The sequence below is a fragment of the Carcharodon carcharias genome, chromosome 23 (assembly GCF_017639515.1).
Source record: "Carcharodon carcharias isolate sCarCar2 chromosome 23, sCarCar2.pri, whole genome shotgun sequence".
Lineage (NCBI taxonomy): Eukaryota > Metazoa > Chordata > Chondrichthyes > Lamniformes > Lamnidae > Carcharodon > Carcharodon carcharias.
The window spans coordinates 33,743,699-33,767,271 of NC_054489.1; the positions used below are offsets into that span (position 1 = coordinate 33,743,699).

The window sequence follows — 23,573 nt, forward strand, 5'->3', positions numbered from 1 at the left end:
TTGAAGGATAGTGCAGACGAATTATGCTCTATTAAAGAAAACCTGCTTAGTCAGAAGAACCAACTTTCATGGACAGAAGATGAGTTTGTAAAGGGAAAATGAGAACTGATGAGAATTGATGAGAACTCTGGAATGTTACTCACAGAAAGTAGAACACTTGAAAGAGGATTTGAAACACTTAAATGATGAACTTGTAGAAGTAAATTCAATAAAGCTAGATCTTCAATTAAAACTTGATGAACTTCAAACATCAGAAGTCTCTAGTAAGCTTCATGCAAAATGCCTGGAACAGGAGAAAGAATTGCTAATGCATCAGAACACTTGCTTGAAAGCAGAACTAACGATCAAAACTGATGAACTTAGTTCCAATCTAACAACAGGAAGATTGAGGAATGCAATATGGAAGAGCAAATCCAGACTTTGAAAGTAGATAAGAGAAGTTCCACGAAACAGACTGACGATCTAACGAGTGAACTGAAAGAGCCCAAGGAGCAGTAAGTGACCATGAAAGAAAGATTCTGAACAGAACTGAATGCCCAGGTGAGGTGGTCAAACTCAAAGTTCCGCATATAACCCTGAAACAAAGACAACTCAACATACCAGAGTAGTTGCTGCATTGAGTGAAAAGACTCATAAGCTCGAAAAACAACTGGAAAAAAAGAAAGTGCTCAAAAATTTGGGTAAAACTGTGGAACAAGTGGGAATGAGAGTCCCATTTTTGAAATGTAAGCTTCCAGACATGTTGCAAAAACCCACACAGCGACGGAAGAGGCAAAAAAAGCGACAAGGAAACGAGCACAATGTTCACCACCATGTAAGAAACAAGTTAGGGTAGCAATCACCGACCAGCGCAACAGCCAAAAGACCAAAGGAATGGAAGAAATGCATGAAAACATACCCAGATGCCAGCTCAACTTCAGAACCAACAGAAAGAGCCAGCAGCGACAGAGCCTCCCACTCCTCTTGACAGTAGTGCGAATGAGGTATAGAAAAGTTAGAAGGCCTCCAGACTGCCTGAACCTTTGAATTCAAGGGCTTGATGCGGGGGTGGAGGGAGATGGGGTAGTGATAATGTAGTAATGACAATGTAAATATACAATATAGTAACAATGTAATAATAAGATAAACTATAATCCCTTAAAATACAGTAGATGAACATTGGGGGCATGTGTAGTTTAAGGGGCTGGCACATATCGGGTTAAGTGGGACTGAGTACAGTGATGTAAAAGAACATATGACCCACGCCTAAGGGTCAGTGTGTGTTGAACAGAGCCATGTGCAGATAACTCCTGGCTTGTACCCTTTACTCTGTATTTGTAAATAGCTCTAAGAGTCAATAAAGGCTTACAGTTACTGTCAATCTATGTATGACTACAAATAAATACTTCATTAAAACCTACCAAGATGTAACCAACACCCTACCACACCACCTTAAATCAATGCAAGTTATGCAGCCAAACTGAATCATAAATATATTGATAGGGCCTTCAATATCCCTCTCCACTTCCCCAGGTCTCTCCCAAGTCCTAAAGAGTGAAAATGTACCTAACAGCACAACACATCAGAAATTAGACTGCTGGCGACACTGCAGTTTAACGGCACGTGATCTTTCTTGAGTCTTAGTAGAGAATATGCTGATTAATATGCCATGTCAATCTGGGAGATCAATGCTTTATCAAAACAGCCTTTGTGTTCCTAACAATTTCAGCAGTAATCCTGCAACTCACATGCCAAATAAAAATGAAAGCTGAGCAGCTGAAAAACTGACATCAATACAGATTGTTGCTAAGCCAACAATATCATCGATAACAGAAGTACTCTGCACCAAGTTATTAACATCTTAGCCTCCATCTCCAAACTGATGATGATTTAGCAGTGCTCATAGAGTCATGGAAGTCTACAGCACAGAAATAGGCCCTTCGACCCATCAAGTCTGCGTCGGTCAAACAAGTACCAAACTATTCTAATCCAATTTTCCAGCACTAGGCCCAAAGCCTTGTATGCCATGGCATCGCAAGTGCATATCCAAATACTTCTTAAATGCTCTGAGGGTATCTCTACCATCCTTTCAGGCAGTGAATTCCAGATTCCCACCACCTTTGGGTGAAAAAATTCTTCCTTATATCCCCTGTAAACCTCCTGCCCCTTACCTTAAATCTATGCCCCCTGGTTATTGATTCCTCTGCCAAGGGGAACATTTCCTTCCTGTCTACCCTATCTATGCCACTCATAATTTTATACACCTCAATCATGTCCCCCTCAATCTCCTCTGCTCCAGGGAAAATAACCCCAGTCTATCCAATCTCTCCTCATAACTAAAATTCTCCAGCCGAGGCAACATCCTGGTAAATCTCCTCTGCGCTCTCTCTAGTGCAATCACATCCTTCCTATAATGCAGATTCCAGAACTGCACGTAATACTCTAGCTGTGGCCTAACCAGCATTTTATACAGTTCCAGCATAACCTCCCTGCTCTTATTTTCTATGTCTCGGATAATAAAGGCAAGTGTCCCATATGCCTTCTTAACTACCTTATCTACCTGTCCCACTATCTTAAGGGACACCAAGGTCACTCTGATCCTCGGTACTTCCCAGGGTCCTATCATTCATCACGTGTTCTCGTGTCTTGTTTATCCTGCCCAAGTGCATCACCTCACACTTATCCGGATTAAATTCTATTTGCCACTGATCAGCCCATCTGACCAGCCCGTCTATATCCTCCTGAAATCTAAGGCTATCCTACTGAGCATTTACCACCCCACCAATTTTCATGTCATCTGTGAATTTACTGATGAACCCTCCTACATTCAAGTTTAAGTCATTTATATATACCACAAACGGCAAGGGATCCAACACCGATTCCTGTGGAACCCCATTGGACACAGACATCCAGTTACAAAAATACCCCTTGACCATCACCCTCTGCTTCCTGCCACTCAGCCAATTCCGGATCCAATTTGCCAAATTGCCTTGGATCCCATGGGCTCTTACCTTCGTTATCAGTCTCCCATGTGGGACCTTATCAAAAGCCTTGCTGAAGTTCAAGTAGACTATGTCAAATGCATTGCCCTCATCTACACACCTGGTCACCTCTTCGAAAAATTCAATCAAATTGGTTAGAAATGCCCTCCCCTTAACAAAACCATGCTGACTGTCCTTGATTAATTCTGTCCCTCATAATTGTTTCCAATAGTTTCCCCACCACTGAGGATAGACTGACTGGCCTGTGGTTCCCCGGTTTATCCCTTCTTCCCTTCTTGAATAAAGGTACAACATTGGCTCCAGTCTCTGACACCTCTCCTGTGGCCAGAGAGGTATTGCGCCCCTGCTATCTCCTCCCTTGCCTCACTCAATCATCCGGGCCTGGAGATTTATCCACTTTTAAGCCTACCAGACCACTTAGAACCTCCTCCCTTTCTATGCTAATTTCTTTAACTATATCACAGTCCTTCTGCCTGATTTCCATACCCACATCGTCCCTCTCACTTGTGAACACCAACACAAAGTATTCATTCAGAACCCTACCTAAGTCTTCCGGCTCCACACATAAATTACCACTATGGTCCTTAATGGGCCCTACTCTTTCCCTAGTTATCCTCTTACTCTTAATGTAATTGTAAAATAACTTTGGATTTTCCGTTATTTTACCTGCCAAAGCTTTTTCATACCCCCTTTTTGCTCTCCTAAGTTTCTTTTTAAGTTCCCCCCTACATATTCTATACTCCTCTAGGGCTTCCGTTGTTTTGAGCCCTCGGTATCTGCCATAAGCCTCCCTTTTCCTCTTTATCCAACCCTGTATATCCTTGGACATCCAGGGTTCCCTGGATTTGTTGGTCCCACCCTTTGTCTTTACTGAAATATGTTGGCCCTGTATTCTCCCTATTTCCTTCTTTGAACATCTGTTGTCATTAACAACACAACTGTGATGGAAAAAGCAAGTTTTCAATCCGTGTTTCAGTGAGTAAACGCATCATGTGGTATGACTTTGAACAGTACAGTGCAGGACCTCAATAAACATACTGATTCTGTATGGAAACAGCTGGGGCAGAATTTTGCCGTCAGCGAGCTGGGGGCGGGGCCCGCTCACCGACACATAAAATGATGCGCGGTGACATCAGGTGGAACACCCGACGTCACCGCTCCCCATTTAAATTTTCAGGAAGGCGGGGGCGCAGCAAAATCAGCTGTGTGCCCGCTGACCTGTCAATGACCAACTGAGGCTATTGACAGGATCATTTAAACAATTAAAGGACCTGCCCATCCAACCTTAAGATTGGCGGACAGGCCAGGAGCCCTGGTGGGGAATAGAGAAATTTCATTGCAGAACTAAACTATATACACACGCACAGCAGCGGAATAAGGTTTCATGCAGGGTTTTAAACATTTTAATAAAAGTTTTTCTGTAAATTATGAACATGTCCCATCGGGGTACATATTAGGGAATTTTCTTTTCCTATTTTTAATATTTTTCAGTATGCAAGCGATCTCCCTGAGGCAGCACTTAGCCTCAGGGAGATATGCACTCTTTCATGCGTATGCGTGATAGAGCGCACACTCACTTTTAGGGAATCCCCCCTTCTCCACACAGGGAGTGCATAATGCTTCCCGCCGGAAGTCACGCTGGGTGGGCTTTAATTGGCCCGCCCACGTAAAATGGCGGTACGGCCCATTTCACCGGCAGGGATCAGCTCCCCGCCCGCTTGAGATTGGGTCAGGCCCGCCCGCCTGACAGGCAGAAAATTCTGCCCCTGGTCTTTTTCAGATCTTACATTTCATGTTCCAACAGATTAGTTTTCCCTCAATGAAGGAATGTATCCAAATTTAATATTTATAGTTTACCTGCATCACAGGCAAGACAAATATCCATATGGATTTATGAAAAGTGGGTAGTTTTACAACAGGCATTGAGTGTGCGTGTATATAGTTTAGTTCTGCAATGAGCCAAATATTAAACTGTGCACTGATGGAGTGAGTGTAGAACACAGGTTCAGTACAGTATTTACATTTAAGCTGCAAAATTGAGTAACTCCACTCCTCAGCGCCCAATGCCGTTCAATGGGTGAACAGTTCAGAGAATTGGACACAGAGTTAAATCTATTTGCCGTATTTGTGGTTTTCTTGCCACGTTAAGTTAATTTTGGCAAAATCAAAGTGTTGTGAATGATTGACCTTTCTGCTCGGCTCTCCAGTCTGTGCTGCCATCAGGTGAGATTCAGATCTGGGAGCAGAGCTCAAACATGCAATTCACCATCAGCAGCGCTGCATGGAAGAAATTGTGTGAATTTTTCTGCCTCTAATAATGTCCCAGATGCACATTTTTGTGGTCTATAGCTAAAGGCAGACCACCAATCCTATTGCGCTTTTAACAGGTCTATGGCAGAACTCATAGGGCTCAAACCAAAACCAGTTGAGAGTCATTTCACCTAACCCACCGAGATTGAAATACTCAAATTTAGTTTGGTCACTCATTTTACGTCCCACTCAATTTTAATCTCCACAGATTTCTGAACCCACCCAATTCCTGCCCAGCAGTGTTGACAGCGGTCACTGCTCAAGATTTGTGCAATGCCAGAGTCCTCACAACAACAAAAAAAGCAAATGAGCGTATGGGATAACAACAGGAAACGCTAGAAGTACTCGGCAGAACTCAATATTAACCTCTCCATGATGGACAGAAGGTGGTTAGGGGCGGTCGTAGGGGTGGGGGGTGGTGGTAGTTTAAACAGTTGCACATAACGTATGCCCAACACCCTGTGCGTATGCACAACGCCATTTTTATGAAGGGGATTTTCATGGTGTCCAAATGACCTATCACTGCGAGGTAGGACACTTAATTAACATATTTAAATAAGTCTTGTACAGAGCAATTGGGAGCCCGATTTAAAATTGACCGCTTCTGTGTGGGTTCTCAAAGGGTTGAGAAAACTTGCAGCAAAAAGGAGGTGGAAACTACTGGCTCCACAAGGTAAGTGCCTTTACAGCACTCCTTAGGCACAGCAATGCTCCACAATTAAAACCTAGAGCCTCTCCTGCCTTCTACTTCCCTCTTGCCCATAATCGCTTCTGGAACCGAGCTGGCCCTAGACATATCCAGGAGCTGATTTTATAAATCTCAATCAGCACCATCCTAACATGGTCTCCGGCTCTCCCCACCAGTGCCATGCCATTCATACCAAGTTCAAGCAAGAGTTGGGCTTAACGTTTAAGTCAGGTCCAGGAGTTAAAAAGCTCAGGAATTTTACAATTGTTGTAAAACCCATCTGATTTATTAATGCCCTTTAGGGAAGGAAATCTGCTGTCCTTGCCTAGTCTGGCCTACATGTGACTACCGACCGCTCTTAACTGCCCTCTGAAAGGCCTAACAAGCCACTCAGTTCAAGGGCAATTAAGAATGGGCAACAAATGCTGGCCTTGCCAGTGACACCCACATCCCAAAGAGTAAAAAAGAATCGGAGTTTGTAAGCCAAGATTTTATACCATAACCATACAGACACCAAAAGATAATCTTACAGATAGTTACCATATTGAAACAAAGGCTGGCCAAGAATGAAGGAGTCATTGTTATATTGTATTCATGAGAAATGGAACACGCAAGCTAAAATTCCATAATAGTTTTATTGGTATCCCACTGTAACTTCAGCATGTGACCAGCAGATAACCCCCAACCCCTCCACCATGGAAAATGACAGAATCCCAGTTGCTCTGGGTACCTGGGTTTTGTGTTTGTTTTGTCTTGTCTCCAGGTGAATCAAACTAGCGACCAGGTGCACAAACATGAATCCTGCCTGTAAAGCATTTAAAAAAAGAATGTTCTAGATTTTGCTGTCAATAGTGAAGTAACAGCATTTAATGCTGACTTTGAAGAAACGTGTTCACAAAAATTTAATAATCTATGCAATATGGATTTCCCCTTTCCTGACACCAATTTGAATCTGGTGCCAAGTCCATAGGATCTCCAGGTGTCTAACAACAGTGATGGCATCAAGTAGGGTAAACAGCCAATCACATTGAAGTATTCTCACAGGGTGCAAACCAGAAAATTTAAAAAAGCACTTACTAAAATTTTAGACAGCAAAATAAGTGATTGTGACAATACACATGGTATTAAAATTAGGAACTGAAATATCATGAACAAATGCTAGAATTTATTTCAAAAATGGGAATATTTATTATAATGGAGAAATTTGGTATTATGAATTTGAAACATGGCAATAGAAACATCAGACTTATGATCTGGACAATGCATGGTGAAAATTGAAAATTCTTATGGTGGATTACACCATTACACTGACTGATTGTCGTCAGGTATAAAGGTGGGTGATATCATTTGCTTTTAGAAACCCAACTACAACCTTCTGTGGCAAGTTAACTGCTTGACTGCAGTTCTTGAAAAAATGATCAGATCTCTTTCCCTTCAAAGCATTCACTGCCCAAATACAGAAGGGTCTAGAGATATTTCACAGCCGGCTCCTGTGTTTTGTTGAAAAGGCCATGTATTCAAAAAACTGATAGCTGCATTAGAGTCACAGGCAGAGCAGCAAGTGTCAATGGGACTCATTGTAAATCCATAACTAATATTTGACAACTCTCACTGATACCTTACCAGTGAATATAAGCTTGTGTTCACTTCTTAGACTTTACCAGGTATTTCATCTTTGACCTATATGACCAATGTTCTAAGTAACATTTTTTAATGATTGTCTTTCTCCTCATCCTCATCTCATTTTCATTCCACTTTCCTCTCATACATCAGCTCAGATTCCACAAATAGATGAGCACAGGTGCCACCATTTTATTTTTTGCAAAAGACCCATGACACAGGCTGTTTGGGTAAATTGTTTCATTTCTAATAAATTTAGGGATAGGCAATAAATGCTGGTTTTCCCGGTGACGGTCAGATCCCATGAACGAATTAATAAATTAAAGAAAAGACTGCTTTTACTATCAATTGTGCTGTTAAATTTCCCTTGGAAATTGGCACCACCATGATCTATCAACAATCCCATCATTGCCACCAAAACCCATCGAGTAAATTTAATGGCCAACCATCCTTTTTGCAAAAAGGCCACTTCTAACATGTGTAAAGAAAAATAATTATTTGGCTGCTCAATGGTGGAGTTAAGTGCCTATGCCATGCTGTTAAAAATATTTCTTCTCAAAACTAAACTGCGCTCAGAGGTAAGTGGGACTTGAGTCCCACTTCCTCTTTGGGGAATTGCTTTTGGCTCAGGTCAAATTATCCACAATTTTCTTTCCATTAAGATAAAAATGTTCATGAGATCCAGCATTGGCAGGATTTATGGCATATGTCTTTATGTAATCCAGTCAGTAATACTCTTTGTCCTAAGTTACACAAGAATCCCTTCATCTTCAAATAGCATGGAAGCGATACAGAAACAGAATTACCTGGAAAAACTCAGCAGATCTGGCAGCATCGGCGGAGAAGAAAAGAGTTGACGTTTCGAGTCCTCATGACCCTTCAACAGAACTAGGTGAATCCAAGGAAGGGGTGAAATATAAGCTGGTTTAAGGTATGTGGCGGGTACGGGGGGGGTGTGTGTGTGTGTGTGGTGGTGGAGGAGGGGGGGTTTGGGTGTGGGGAGAGAAGTGGAGGAGGGTGGTGTGGTTGTAGGGACAAACAAGCAGTGATAAAAGCAGATCATCAAAAGATGTCACAGACAACAGAACAAAAGAACACATAGGTATTGAAGTTGGTGATATTCTCTAAACGAATGTGCTAATTAAGAATGGATGGTAGGGCACTCAAGGTATAGCTCTAGTGGGGGTGGGGGAGCATAAAAGATTTAAAAATATTTTAAAATATTGGAAATAGGTGGGAAAAGAAAAATCTATATAATTTATTGGATAAAACAAAAGGAAGGGGGAAGAAACAGAAAGGGGGTGGGGATGGAGGAGGGAGGTCAAGACCTAAAGTTGTTGAATTTAATATTCAGTCCGGAAGGCTGTAAAGTGCCTAGTTGGAAGATGAGATGTTGTTCCTCCAGTTTGCATTGGGCTTCACTGGAACAATGCAGCAAGCCAAGGACTGACATGTGGGCAAGACAGCAGGATGGAGTGTTAAAATTGCAAGCGACAGGGAGGTTTGGGTCATTCTTGCGGACAGACCGCAGGTGTTCTGCAAAGCGGTCGTCCAGTTTACGTTTGGTCTCTCCAATGTAGAGGAGACCACATTGGGAGCAACGAATGCAGTAGACTAAGTTGGGGGAAATGCAAGTGAAATGCTGCTTCACTTGAAAGGAGTATTTGGGCCCTTGGATGGTGAGGAGAGAGGAAGTGAAGGGGCAGGTGTTACATCTTTTGCGTGGGCATGGGGTGGTGCCATAGGAGGGGGTTCAGGAGTAGGGGGTGATTGAGAAGCGGACCAGGGTGTCCCGGAGGGAACGATCCCTACAGAATGCCGCCAGGGGGGCTGAAGGGAAGATGTGTTTGGTGGTGGCATCATGCTGGAGTTGGCGGAAATGGCAGAGGATGATCCTTTGAATGCGGAGGCTGGTGGGGTGATAAGTGAGGACAAGGGGGACCCTATCATGTTTCTGGGAGGGAGGAGAAGGTGTGAGGGCGGATGCGCGGGAGATGGGCCGGACACGGTTGAGGGCCCTGTCAACGACCGTGGGTGGAAAACCTCGGTTAAGGAAGAAGGAGAACATGTCAGAGGAACTGTTTTTGAAGGTAGCATCATCGGAACAGATGCGACGGAGGTGAAGGAACTGAGAGAATGGGATGGAGTCCTTACAGGAAGCGGGGTGTGAGGAGCTGAAGTTGAGGTAGCTGTGGGAGTCGATAGGTTTGTAATGGATATTGGTGGACAGTCTATCACCAGAGATTGAGACAGAGAGGTCAAGGGAGGGAAGGGAAGTGTCAGAGATGGACCATGTGAAAATGTTGGAGGGGTGGAGATTGGAAGCAAAATTAATACATTTTTCCAAGTCCCGACGAGAGCATGAAGCAGTACCGAAGTAATCATCGATGTACCGGAGAAAGAGTTGTGGGAGGGGGCCGGAGTAGGACTGGAACAAGGAATATTCCACATACCCCATAAAGAGACAGGCATAGCTGGGGCCCATGCAGGGTACCCATAGCCACACCTTTTATTTGGAGGAAGTGAGAGGAGTTGAAGGAGAAATTGTTCAGTGTGAGAACAAGTTCAGCCAGACGGAGGAGAGTAGTGGTGGATGGGGATTGTTCGGGCCTCTGTTCGAGGAAGAAGCTAAGGGCCTTCAGACCATCCTGGTGGGGGATGGAGGTGTAGAGGGATTGGACGTCCATGGTGAAGAGAAAGCGGTTGGGGCCAGGGAACTGGAAATTGTTGATGTGACGTAAGGTGTCAGAGGAATCACGGATGTAGGTGGGAAGGGATTGGACAAGGGGAGAGAGAAGGGAGTCAAGATAACGAGAAATGAGTTCTGTGGGGCAGGAGCAAGCTGACACGATCGGTCTACCAGGACAGTTCTGTTTGTGGATTTTGGGTAGGAGGTAGAAGCGGGCCGTCCTTTCTGTTGAAGGGTCATGAGGACTCAAAATGTCAACTCTTTTCTTCTCCGCCGATGCTGCCAGACCTGCTGAGTTTTTCCAGGTAATTCTGTTTTTGTTTTGGATTTCCAGCATCTGCAGTTTTTTTGTTTTTATATTTAAGCATGGAAGCGATGGTGAACAGAGAGAGAACCCTTTTTAAAAACTGATGAGTAATTTGTTGCCTGATATAATGCTGATCCTACAGAAAGACAGACAGGTTCCGTGCAGAGTTAACTGGTCTCAACTGAAATAGTAGACACTCCAATTGACCTCAGTGGCCCCTCAGCTGGGAAAGGGGGAATTTCACTCAGGATTCCCACTTGTGACTGCCCTCTAGTGACTCATGCTAGGTGGTGCATGGACAGATGACAGGTGCCACATGGTAAGATAAAAGTACATTGACATTCACTGTTTAGACCTGTATATGAAGAATGGGTAAGATAATAGAGGGCTGCCGGAATACATTTGAAGAGTTTGTGCCTTCAGGGATATCAGAAGAAAATCATTTCATAAAGAGACCGTTGTGGTTATACAGTGAACAGTGCATTTGCTCACATAAATATATTTGTCTCAAGAACATTCAGTTTCCTTCGCATATGAAATATTCACCAAGTTCCCCATCTCAGCAGTACAGGGCATGTGGAATTTCTGCACTCCAGAACAATTTCATGGTCTTACATTATTTAATATATGTTTAGTCTTAAATAATACAGAAATATAAGGCACTATTCCACCCCAAAGGAATACTTGCTCCAAGGGCAAACATCATTTCACGTCTAAAATTAAATTAAATTCAATATATTAATTTTAAAATTTTCTTCCTCATCTTCAAATCCCTTCAGCTTCACTTCTTCCTACTTATATAAAAAAATTCACGGGATGTGGGCTTCGCTGGCTGGGCCAGCATTTGTTACCCATCCCAAACTGCCCTTGAGAAGATGGTGGTGAGCTGCCTTCTTGAACCGCTGCAGCCCATCTGGTGCAGGTGTACCCACAGTGCTGTTAGGAAGGGAGTTTCAGGATTTTGACCCAGTGACAGGGGAGAAACGGTGATATATTTCCAAGTCAGGATGGTGTGGCTTGGAGGTGAACTTGCAGGTTGTGGTGTACCTATGTGTCTGCTGCCCTTGTTCTTCTAGATTTTAGAGGTCACAGGTTTGGAAGGTGCTGTCAAAGGAGCCTTGGTGAGTTGCTACAGTGCACGTTGTATAAAGTACACACTGCTGCCACTGTGCATTGGTCGTGAAGTGAGTGAATGAGTTGGTGGATGGGGTGCCGATTAAGCGCGCTGCTTAGTCCTGATGGTGTCGAGCTTCTTGAGAATTTTTGGAGCAGTATAACAATGGTCACATTTGTGAAGTACTTCACTGGGAAGTCCTAAGGTCATAAAAGGTGCTATAAAAATGCAAGTCTTCTCAATCCGTTTTGAAAGATATTCAATTTTTAAAAATTGAAGTATTTTGTTTGACATCACTTCAGTGCCTGTTGACTAATATACTGCAGCCCATAAGTATCACTGGAACTGAAATATATGGAAGCAATGCAATAGTTTATCATTGATTGTATATACATTTTAAGTTACTGCTTCATTCGATTAGGAATTATCGCCTACCCCAATGCCTCAGTTGAGCCATGTAGACCAAGAAGATCCAAGGATCATCTAAAATCTGCCCCGAGTTATATAATCACAATTTAGATTGCGAAAAGGACATTACATTCCTCGGCATTCAGGGCTTGTTCTGAGGTTTTTTGCTGCAATGTTATAAACTCATGGTTCCCTTTCCTGAATCTACTTATTTACATCAACAAAATCAATGCAGGTAAGGCCTTGACTCTGAACTGTAATGATGTCCAGGACAGCAACATTTATTTCCACTTTGGGAATGCAGAATGCATTGCTGGTTGGGATTGTGACAGGTTTATCTCATTAATTTCTGGACTGAAATCTTTTATATGATCTAACAGATTTTAGATTCCAGTCAAAAGTAACTGCAGTTCCTACTCATCCTCCTCCTGCAAGCACCACAGGACTTAAAAGGGACACCCATTTTATAAAGGCAATGGTGGTTGGCCAAATAATGGACAGGACACTGACATTTATGGTATTGGTCAAAGGGATATATGGAGAATAAAAATTTGTCAAGTGTGCTTTTGCAATAGGAACATAAATGGCACAATGAATGACAAGCTGAAACAAGACTTTTCCCATTGTTAGTCAGTTTCATCCATTATTTCATAATATTTAGCCAAGTATCATGAAAATGTGTTGTTCTGAGGTCACAGGCAGATGGGTATAGAAACTGCTAAAGGGTTAAAAGGCATGAGGTTCATTTGAAGCCAAAAATAATTTATCTTGCGAAGAGTTATAGATACTTTAAATATGAAAGTAAATGTAATTGCAATTCAACATGACGGAGTCCAGATTTGACTGGAATCTAAAATCTGTTAGATCATATAAAAGATTTCAGTCCAGAAATTAATGAGACAAACCTGTCACAATCCCAACCAGCAATGCATTCTGCATTCCCAAAGTGGAAATAAATGTTGCTGTCCTGGACATCATTACAGCTCAGAGTCAAGGCCTTACCTGCATTGATTTTGTTGATGTAATTAAGTAGATTCAGGAAACGGAACCATGAGTTTATAACATTGCAGCAAAAAACCTCAGAACAAGCCCTGATGAAGTGCCTTTTCTTCTTTTTATATGTTAGTTCATCATGTCTGCATTTGAACAATTTCTAAGTTTTAAAATTCTTAAAATACAATGTCAGATGTTACAATTGGTAGTCATAGCAACCATAATCGGAAAGCATGGTCGTATCACATTTCCCGATCTACTATTTTAATGTTGAGGACTTAATCCGTTTATGTCAATTTGAGCCTAGATTGGTTTTTGATCATTCTCTTATACTAGAAATAAAAATAGAAGTATTAAAAAAACTGAAGAGAAAAAGGAGAAAGGAAGAGGGAGATGAATTTAATGCTCTCAGGCTGTTGCAACTAACTGCCTCCAATCTGTAGTTTGCAGTCTATTATGTTTGAATTGATTATTAAGGTCCCGTCTTCATGGACGATAGCCTTTCCAATACACAAAGTGTAAGCTCTCTCCTCTGTTATGACAAAAGCTTTTGAAGTTATAGAACTCAAGCAGGACACACGTATGCGCATGTTCATCTCTCAGCATTGCTATCATACACTATTAGAACTGACATTATAAAAGTGGAAATTAACAGCTTTAAAAAGTAAAATAGAAGACACAACCACTCTAACCTCATTCCCTATCCTTTCTCCAGGTAATTTTATAAATGCAGTGACAGCAATAGTCAAAATAAAGCCATTTGATGCTTCCACACTAGGAAATATCCACTTTATCTCAAAAATGTCACTGCAACCTGCCTTGAAGAACATAAACCTTCACAGAAGACAGCTGCTGTGCATGCCTCCGAAAACTCCTTGAGGAAACTGAAAAGATGTAAAAGTTGGATAAAGGCAAAATGCTGTGGATGCTGTAAATCTGAAACAAAAATTAAAAAATGCTGGAAAAACTCAGCAGGTCTGACAGCATCTGCAGAATGAAAGACAGGGTTAACGTTTCGAGTCTGTATGACTCTTCTTCAGAGCTCTGAGGAAGAAGTCATACGGACTGGAAACGTTAACTCTGTCTTTCTCTCCACAGATGCTGTCAGACCTGCTGAGTTTTTCCAGCATTTTTGGATTTCAGGATCCTATTTAACTCCTATATAACTATTTTGTGAACAGAACAGTAAATCAACTCACTTGTAACTGTCAGAAACCATGAGCTCATCTTAAAACTCTTCTGCCTCAAGTTCATGTGCAACCAACCAGCAGCAGAAAGCAATGGCTCAGATTTTGTGACAGGAATAACTAGGAGGCTGTCAGCACCAACAATTATGGAGTGAATGGCACAGCAACTTCTGGCAGCTGTGCAAGATCAGTTAAACATGGAAACCTCTCAAGGAACCTTAAATTGCCACTCAAAAACCCACAAAAAATATCTGGGCATCTGTAAGCTCAAATAAATGGTGAGCGCGGTTCCTTCAGCTGCTGACAAAGTCCAGGCCTTTTGTAATTGGAAGTGATCCAAGAATTTTACTTCAAGGCACACATCTTGTCACCAATATTACTTCTGTGCATTTGAATGTGATTTGACTGGTCTTCAGCATTCTTGACTTCCAGTCAGCTATTTTGTCTTTGTTTGACCCACCTCTTGATTAAAATCCCATTTTTTTCCTTCCATCACAAATTAAGATAAATTTAAAAAAAACATGGAGGGTAGGTTTGGGGAGGCAGCGGCATAGTGGTATTGACATGGACTAGTAGATCCAGGGTAATGCTCTGGGGACCCAGGTTTGAATCCTACCATAGCAGATGGTGAAATTTGAATTCAATAAAAATCTGAAATTAAAAGTCCGATGATGACCACAAAACCATTGCTGATTGTCATAAAAACCCATCTGGTTCAGTAATGTCCTTTAGGAAAGGAAATCTGCTGTCCTTACCTGGTCTGGCCTACATGTGACTCCAGACCCACAGCAATGTGGTTGACTCTTAAATCTCTCTGAACGAGGGCAATTAGGGGTGGACAATAAATGTTGGCCTAGTCAAAGATGCCCACATCTCATGAACAAATAAAAAAAGAGGAAGGCTTTTACATCACATCTCCAGGCTTAGTGGTTCACTAATTAAACTGCACATGGCACACAGTGACGGTATAGAAACCAGGAGTAGCTCAATCCACACCTGAGCATGTTCCAGCATTCAGTCAGATAATGGCTAACCTTAACACCATCTACCAGCTTTGGTTCCATAACCCTCACATTCTTGACTAATAAGCATCTTCTCAATCTCAGTTTTTACGTTTTCAATTAGCTGCCCCAGTCCGCCACCTCCAACCCCACCCACCCAGCTTCAACAAGAGAATTTAAGATTCAACAGCCCTTTTCGTGAACAAATGCTTTCTGACATCACCCCTGAAAGGTCTAGCTCTAGAATATAAAGTTATGGCCCCTTACTGGACTCCTGAAACAGTGGAATTAGTTTCCCCCTGTCAAGTCCTTTAATCATCTTAAACACCTCAATCTGATCACCTCTAATTGTCTATATTCAAGGGTGTACAAGCTTAGTTTATGCAGCCTGCCCTCATAATTAAACCCTTTTAAATCAGGTATCATTCTGGTAAATCTGCACTGTATACCCTCAAAGGCCAAAACATCCTTCCTAAAGTGTGGTGTGCACAAATGAACACCGTACTCTAAAGAAAGAGTCTAACCAGAGATTTACATAACTGTAGCATAACCTCCACTCCTTTTTACTCCAGGCCTCGTGAGAAAGGTCAACATTCGATTCGCCTTTTTAATTATTTATGTTTCTGCCCACTAGCTTTTCATGATTTCTGTACTTGGACCCCTAAACCCATCTATTTCTCCATAGTTTACAGCTTCCCATCATTTAGAAAATAATCTGATCTCTCTTATGCCCAAAGCAATGCATTAATGCAGCAAACCACAGTTCAATCAGGCCATCACAAAGTTACAACCCCACTGAACACTGACTGAAGTTACACAAAGTTGCTGAATAAACACGTATGAAGTTATTTTCTAAGTCTGTAGTCCCAGTGGGGAGGCTGGTAACTCATCAGAAATTCAGGTACATACTGCCCATGATTTTCTGATTTTAAAACTGGAATAGAAGACTGTGGGTAATTCAAATCTGTATTTCTGATTTGGACTGCCAGTGGATGAGCTTCTTGCTGGCAGAGTGGGCATGGAAAATTGCCTATGCACCCTAAGTGTATAATTTTTTTAAAGTTTATTATAATATATATGCATAAAAGTGGCTAAGCCTCTTTATCCATGCTATTCTGAGAATGTTTTCCCGATTTAGCAGATATCGAGTATACGACACTGGCATCTTACGATTTGAGCTTGTTCCACTGAATTTTCCTTCTGTCCAACAAAATGTCTTTGCTTATGATCTGAATTGAATTGGCTACAACTAATATTCAAATTTATTCAGAACTGGATTAAATAGAAACAAAAGGCAAACACACCACGTTTCACCATGTCACAAATTGCACTTAATTAAGCATTACTCTTTCAAATTAATTAATGCCTCAAATATCTTAGATCGTTGAAAAACACTCAGCTTACACGAAGAATCTATAATATGAAGGGGGAAATGGTGGTGTAGTGGTAATGTCAGCAGACTACTACTCAAGGAGCCCAGGATAATGTGCTGGGGAGACAGGTTCAAATCATAGCTGGTGGAACTTAAATTCTGTAAGTAAAACCTGGAATTGGAAGCTAATCTCAGTAGTGGTAACCATGAAATTATCATCATTGTTGTAAAAACCCATTTGGTTTACTCATGTCCTTTAGGGATAGAAAACTGCTATCCTTACCTCTATGTGAGTCCAGACCCACAGCAATGTGGTTGACTCTTATCTGCCCTCTGAAATGGCCTAGCAAGCCAATTAGTTCAAGGGCAATTAGAGATAGGCAACAAATGCTGGCCTTGTCAGTGATGCCCATGTCCCATGAAATAATAAATTAAAAATTAGCCTGTGTGTGAGGTTAGATATTCTCCATTTACTGCATCTTAGTAGCTGTTTTGTGAAGCAAAGATTCATTGAAACAACAGTTATACTCTTTCCTCTAGCTTTGAAGTTTAAACTGGGACCCAGAAAGATAACACAACCCTGTATACAAAACAATGGTTACAGGTATAGGAACTCTGTACAGGTTTTTTTGATGTCATGTTTACATGTATTGGACAACATTTCTGACATAGTAAGTGATATCCTTCCTCATTGATAGGCTGGTCATCAGTGAATATTGTCAATCATGTGTAGTATTTGTTGACATATCTATTGCGTCATGTTAGAAAATTCCTTTTGAAAATATGTATATTCATAACATTCCCCCACTTCCTAGAACAGAGAAATAGAATAAAACTAAAGGGATAGTTAAGCTTCTCATGATATTCCCAATCCAGAAATTTCAATTAATATCAAGAACAAAGTGTTTTGGTGATTTTAAAACATGACAAATATCTAATCTTTGTCCCCCAACCACAGCTTATTGCTCTCAAAGAACACTTGCAGATGCTAGAAATCAACGCACAAAACTACTGATTTATCTGCTAACTTGTAGTGAATCCATAAAAAACAGAGTTACATAGGACAGGAGCCCATGGTTCATCTTCATCAAAACCTTGCATGATTTTAAACACTCCTTATCTTTCTCTGCTCTAAGAAGAACAACCCCATTTTCTCTAATCTTTCCACATAGCTGGAATTGCCTCGACCATGGTATCATCCTAGTTAAATCTCCTCTGCATACTCTCCAAGGCTTTAGCATCCTTACTGCAGCATGGTGCCCAGAATTGGACAGAATATTCCAGCTGAGGCCTAGCCAGTGATTTGGAAATGTTCAATGTAACTTCCTTGCTTCTGTGCTTAATACCTCTATTTATAAAGCCCAGGGTCAGTTATGTTAACATGCATATCAACTTCTGCTGGTACCTACAAAGATTTGTGTTTGTGAACCTCCTCTCTGTTCCAATATCCCCTTTAAAATTGGGCCATTTGGTTTATATTGTCTCTTCCTAATTTTGAAATTATGCCTTTCATAACACCTTTGTCCAGGGCATTAATATGTCAAAAAGAGGAGTGGTCTTACTGTACATTTCAACCGTTCACCAATGCTCTCTATTCCAGTCTCAATCGATTCTGTATCCGCACTGCCACTACCCCTTCAATTTTGTTAAGAAGCTTTTTTATGTGACACATTATCAAGTGCTTTTTAAAAGTCCATAAAGGCAGCATTAACTACACTAAGCTTATCAATCCTCTCACTCAATAGCTTGAATAATATTTAAATTACATAACAGGAAATTACAGGCCAATTAGCCTGACCTCGGTCGTTGGTAAGATTTTAGAGTCCATTATTAAGGATGAGATTTCAGAACACTTGGAAGTGCATGGTAAAATCAGGCAAAGTCAGCATGGTTTCATCAAGGGGAGGTCATGCCTGACAAATCTGTTAGAATTCTTTGAGGAGGTAACGAGTAGGTTAGACAAAGGAGAGCCAATGGATGTTATCTACTTGGACATCCAGAAGGCCTTTGACAAGGTGCCGCACAGGATGCTGCTCAGTAAGATAAGAGCCCACGGTGTTAAAGGCAAGGTACTAGCATGGATAGAAGATTGGCTGTCTGGCAGGAGGCAGAGAGTGGGGATAAGGGGGTCCTTCTCAGGATGGCGGCCGGTGACTAGTGGAGTTCCGCAGGGGTCAGTGTTGGGACCACAACTTTTCACTTTATACATTAATGATCTAGATGAAGGAACTGAGGGCATCCTGGCTAAGTTTGCAGATGATACAAAGATAGGTGGAGGGCCAGGTAGTATTGAGGAGGCGGGGAGGCTGCAGAAGGATTTGGACAGGTTAGGGGAATGGGCAAAGAAGTGGCAGATGGAATATAACGTGGGGAAGTGTGAGGTCATGCACTTTGGTAGGAAGAATAGAGACATAGACTATTTTCTAAATGGGGAGAGAATTCAGAAATCTGGAGTGCAAAGGGACTTGGGAGTCCTAGTCCAGGATTCTTTTAAGGTTAACTTGCAGGTTGAGTCAGTAGTTAGGAAGGCAAATGCAATGTTGGCATTTATTTCGAGAGGACTAGAACATAAAAGCAGGGATGTGCTGCTGAGGCTTTGTAAGGCTCTGGTCAGACCACATTTAGAATTTTGTGAGCAATTCTGGGCCCTGTATCTCAGGAAGGATGTGCTGGCCCTGGAGAGGGTCCAGAGGAGGTTCACGAGAACAATCCCAGGAATGAAAGACTTAACATATGAGGAACGTTTGAGGACTCTGGGTTTATACTCAATAGAGTTTAGAAAGATGAGGGGGGATCTGATTGAAACTTACATAATACTGAAAGGCCTGGATAGAGTGGACGTGGGGAAGATGTTTCCATTAGTAGGAGAGACTAGGACTCCAGGGCACAGTCTCAGAGTAAAGGGAAGACCTTTTAGGACAGAGATGAGGAGAAACTTCTTTAGCCAGAGAGTGGTAAATCTTTGGAATTCATTGCCACAGAAGGCTGTGGAGGCCAGGTCATTGAGTGTATTTAAGGCCGAGATAGATAGGTTCTTGATTGGTAAGGGGATCAAAGGTTACAGGGAGAAGGCGGGAGAATGGGGTTGAAAAACTTTTCAGCCATGATTGAATGGCGGAGCAGACTCGATGGGCTGAATGGCCTAATATCTGCTCCTATGTCTTATGGTCTTATAATAGGAAATTCTGGAAATAGGAAAATGGAGACTCTTATCCTACAATCCTGGGAATGAGCAAACAGGTTATTCGCATCTTTTAATGCTGTTTTTAAAAATTCCAAAAAGTACAAATTACGTAAAAGACAAAGGCTTCAATAAGTCTCAGCACAAAGCATGAGAATGAACAAACTGAGATATCCATTGCCAAAGTTAGTACTTGATGAAAGTGTAAAATTTCAGTCATCTCCTCCAGATTGAATAACCAGTTCTAAAAGTAACCCAGGTACAAGTGTAAACTTTCTTGGAAATAAAGATGATGCATTTGTTAAGCTGCAACTGCATCAGCAGCAGAGGGTTTGTTACAATTATTCTTACTGACTTACATTTACTGCACAATCTTCATAAGTATTACTGAACATGTGGGGACTGTGTGATATTTCACATGCATTCCACATTGAAATTTACGCTACTACTCGCCAACTGCTTCAAGGCTCAGTTTAAAGGTCCTGCATCAGATGTTTTCACATTGCTGTTGTGTTGTCAGCTCTTGGCATTCATGTCCTACTCTGTCAATGGTTTTTATTAGGTCACTTGACCTGCTAATGATTCTCAGACATCCAGTGCAGCCTAATGACAGCTTGCTACATTGTAGCACAAAGTAGTGTCATGCAGAAACACTGACAAAGTGGGATCAGCCAGTATCTGGAGGTCCACAATCTGGATTTAAAAAAAGTCCTTTTAAAATTGAACAGCTCTTATACTTTGCTACTTCTTTGCTATCCGCAGACTAGCTGGAGGCCAAAGACTCATGCATTGGTTTAACATCTTCTAAAAACTCAGAACATTAGTAAAAATGCTCATTAACAGAAAAATAATCAAAAGGTTTAATAGTAAAAGCAAATTACCTTTAAGTGCCACATCTTAGTTGATTAAGAGTTTGATTTTAACAGTCTCTCATTTTTAGGGGGCTGTGTAATAGCAAAGCAGCAATGCCAAGTGAGGCAGAAAAAAGGGTACAGGCATTTTGGAACCTTAACCCCACCACCACCCCAACTTCAGAAAGTCTGATTTCAGGCGCTGTTGCTCTGGCAAACAGCTGAATGGAGGTCAGACAACTTCCCTCTGTAGAAGGAAAGGAAAACTGATCAGTTATTGCTGGGCTGCTGTGGTTCGACTGCTCACCACCTGACAGAAACAAATAAGCAGATACTTTGGATGATCTCCTGGGATCTCAAAGTGAAATCACAAACAATATCAGCAGGAACAGGGAGAAGATAGAGCAATTCATATCCTCATTGTAAATGTGAAGAGTACTTCTACATTCGGTGCATACTTTATGATCAGAATACACACAATTGAACGACTGTTCGCTTATCCCTTCAATTTGAATAAAATATATAGCTTATAGCACTGCATAAATACTACACTCAAGCTGCACAATTACTTCAGAATCTCAAACGCAGCCTTCGCTCAATGCATTTTTGCTGAAACTTCTCCAACATTGTAGTATTTCCAGATTCTCTGTTCATTCAATGAACAATCCAGATTCCATAAAGTTTATAGGAATTGCAGTTTATGGGTGAATCCAGTCGGGGTAAAATTGACCTTTGGCAATGACACAAAATGGCCAATTATTGAATTAACAGTCCATTCTCATCCTGTCCAAATTTCTTATCCACTAAAATCAATTGAAAAAAATGGAAGGTCCCCAATTTCACCCCACTCCTCCGCACCACCACCCCCCTCTCCCCAGGGTCTTGTAAAACTCCTAAATATCTTGAGACTTACAAGCATCTGCCTCCATATCTCCTAGAACAATAGCAGGGATTGGATTATGGATCGACCAGAAATGATGCACAGCCTTTGAACATATCATCCTAACTCATCAGCACCCCTAGTTAGCTCAATGCTTATACTTCAATATTTGGCTATTTGCAGTCAATATCAAGAGTATTTTTAGGCACTAAGGTAGCATTGTGAAATAAACTTGAAACTGGCCAAAATCATAACATTAAAACACAAATAAGAAACACTAAATTTTGATTAGGAGCCCATTTGATGAACATTTGGATACATTCCCATGTTGCTCTAATTCACTTGTAAGTGTGTACATTTCCAGCCATTAAGAGTTTGATTAAGTTTAAAAAGGAGCTACTGTCACTTACACCAAACAAAACTCCACTGAGTGCATTCTTTTAGCTCGAGAATCTCACTAACATTGTTGTTGACAATTCTGAATATAATACTCACTGGTTCAAGTCTAGGTCCAAAATGAAGGATGAACCAAATGCTTCTATCAGGAAGCTTGCTTGCGCAAGATGAATAAGCTATAAAACAAAATTGACGGTGTTGTTAAGAATTGCAACTTTAAAAGTACCCCAGCAGAACTTTTTTTCCAAACATTCAGAATGCAAATTACTCCAAAATGAATGAATTTGCTTAATACAGGCATAATGTGTCACTTATAAGTGTTTAATCCTCTGCCTTGAAAATATTGTGAAATGCAGCTGAATAGCCAATATTGTACTGACAACTTGAATATGAAAAGACTTGCATTTATATAGGGCCTTTCACAACCACTGGAAAGTGCTTTACAGGTAATTAAGTACTTTTTGTAGTGTAAGTCATTGTTGTAATATGGGAAACGCAGCAGACAATATGCACACAGCAATCGCCCAAAACCAGTAATGTTGACTGAGGGATAAATATTGGCCAGGATAACTCCTCTGCTCTCCTTGGGTCGTTTACATTCACCTGAGCAAGCAGATGGTGCCTCATTTTAATATGTCATCTGAAAGATGGCACCTCGGACAGCACAACACTCCCTCAGTACTGCACCGGAGCTTCAGCCGTGATTTTTTTTTTTGCACTTTTAATTGGCGGGGTGAGACTTGAACCCAGAGACTCAAGAGGCGAGAGTCCCACCAACTGAGCCACCGCTGACACACAACATATTAGTAAGCGCATCCTGGGCGATAAGGAGGTGAATGAATCCTTCTGCCTATTATTTCAAATATGATTTAATACATTAACACAAGGGAGAGACCAAGATCGCCGCAGGAGACATCCCCGAACAGACTCCGCATACAGTCCTGCCCTTCGCATGAGCACCATTGGCAGAGCGTCCTAGCTTCACCAGAGTCGGTGGCACTGAGTTCACACCCCCGGCTCAACTTTGCCTCGACGCTCAATGCATTTTGCAGAGCACATCTTTTTTTTTCTATAATAGTACTAAAAGGTGAATAAAAGACAAGTAAAACAGCTTTCGCCGTTTTAAAAAAAAAATATTGAAACAGAACATTGAATTAAACCTACACGAGAACCAGTGCTGTTGTTCCGGATTCGAGTACTCAGCTGGCCGTGCCTCATTTCCTTTCCTGAGTGAACACTGTGGATTAATCGCTGAGGTTCAGTGGCCTCTGGTAAGAGGGATCTGCCGTTCCGCCGATCCTTCCACGCCGTCCCCGTTTGGCTCTCGGCTTTAATAAACCCTTGGACAAAAATAATAGTGATTAAAATGAAAAGTTGAGCGCAAAAATCGAAGGTGCCTGATGACAGATCGATTCTCAAATTTGAACGCTAAATGTGAGTAATTAACCCCCCCCCCCCCAACACACACACACACACAAGAACATACACACAGAGAGCCCAGGACGCGACGCTGTATTGATGACGGGTTACTCTACTACTGTGTGCACTGCAGAATTTATGTTGATGCAGCAACCGCATTGAAAATAATGGACGAA

At 41.6% G+C, this 23,573-nt stretch overlaps 1 protein-coding gene across 1 annotated transcript in view; it reads right to left on the reverse strand.

The window, feature by feature from the left end:
- Positions 1 to 23,573, reverse strand: part of adam11 (ADAM metallopeptidase domain 11) — a 172,152-nt gene that overhangs the window by 141,781 nt on the left and 6,798 nt on the right. Inside the window, exons 3-4 of the mRNA XM_041173265.1 lie at positions 23,143 to 23,318; positions 22,078 to 22,154 (exon numbers count right to left, since the gene is read on the reverse strand). Of these exons, the coding sequence (XP_041029199.1) occupies positions 22,078 to 22,154; positions 23,143 to 23,318 (253 nt within the window). The remainder of the gene's footprint in view (positions 1 to 22,077; positions 22,155 to 23,142; positions 23,319 to 23,573) is intronic.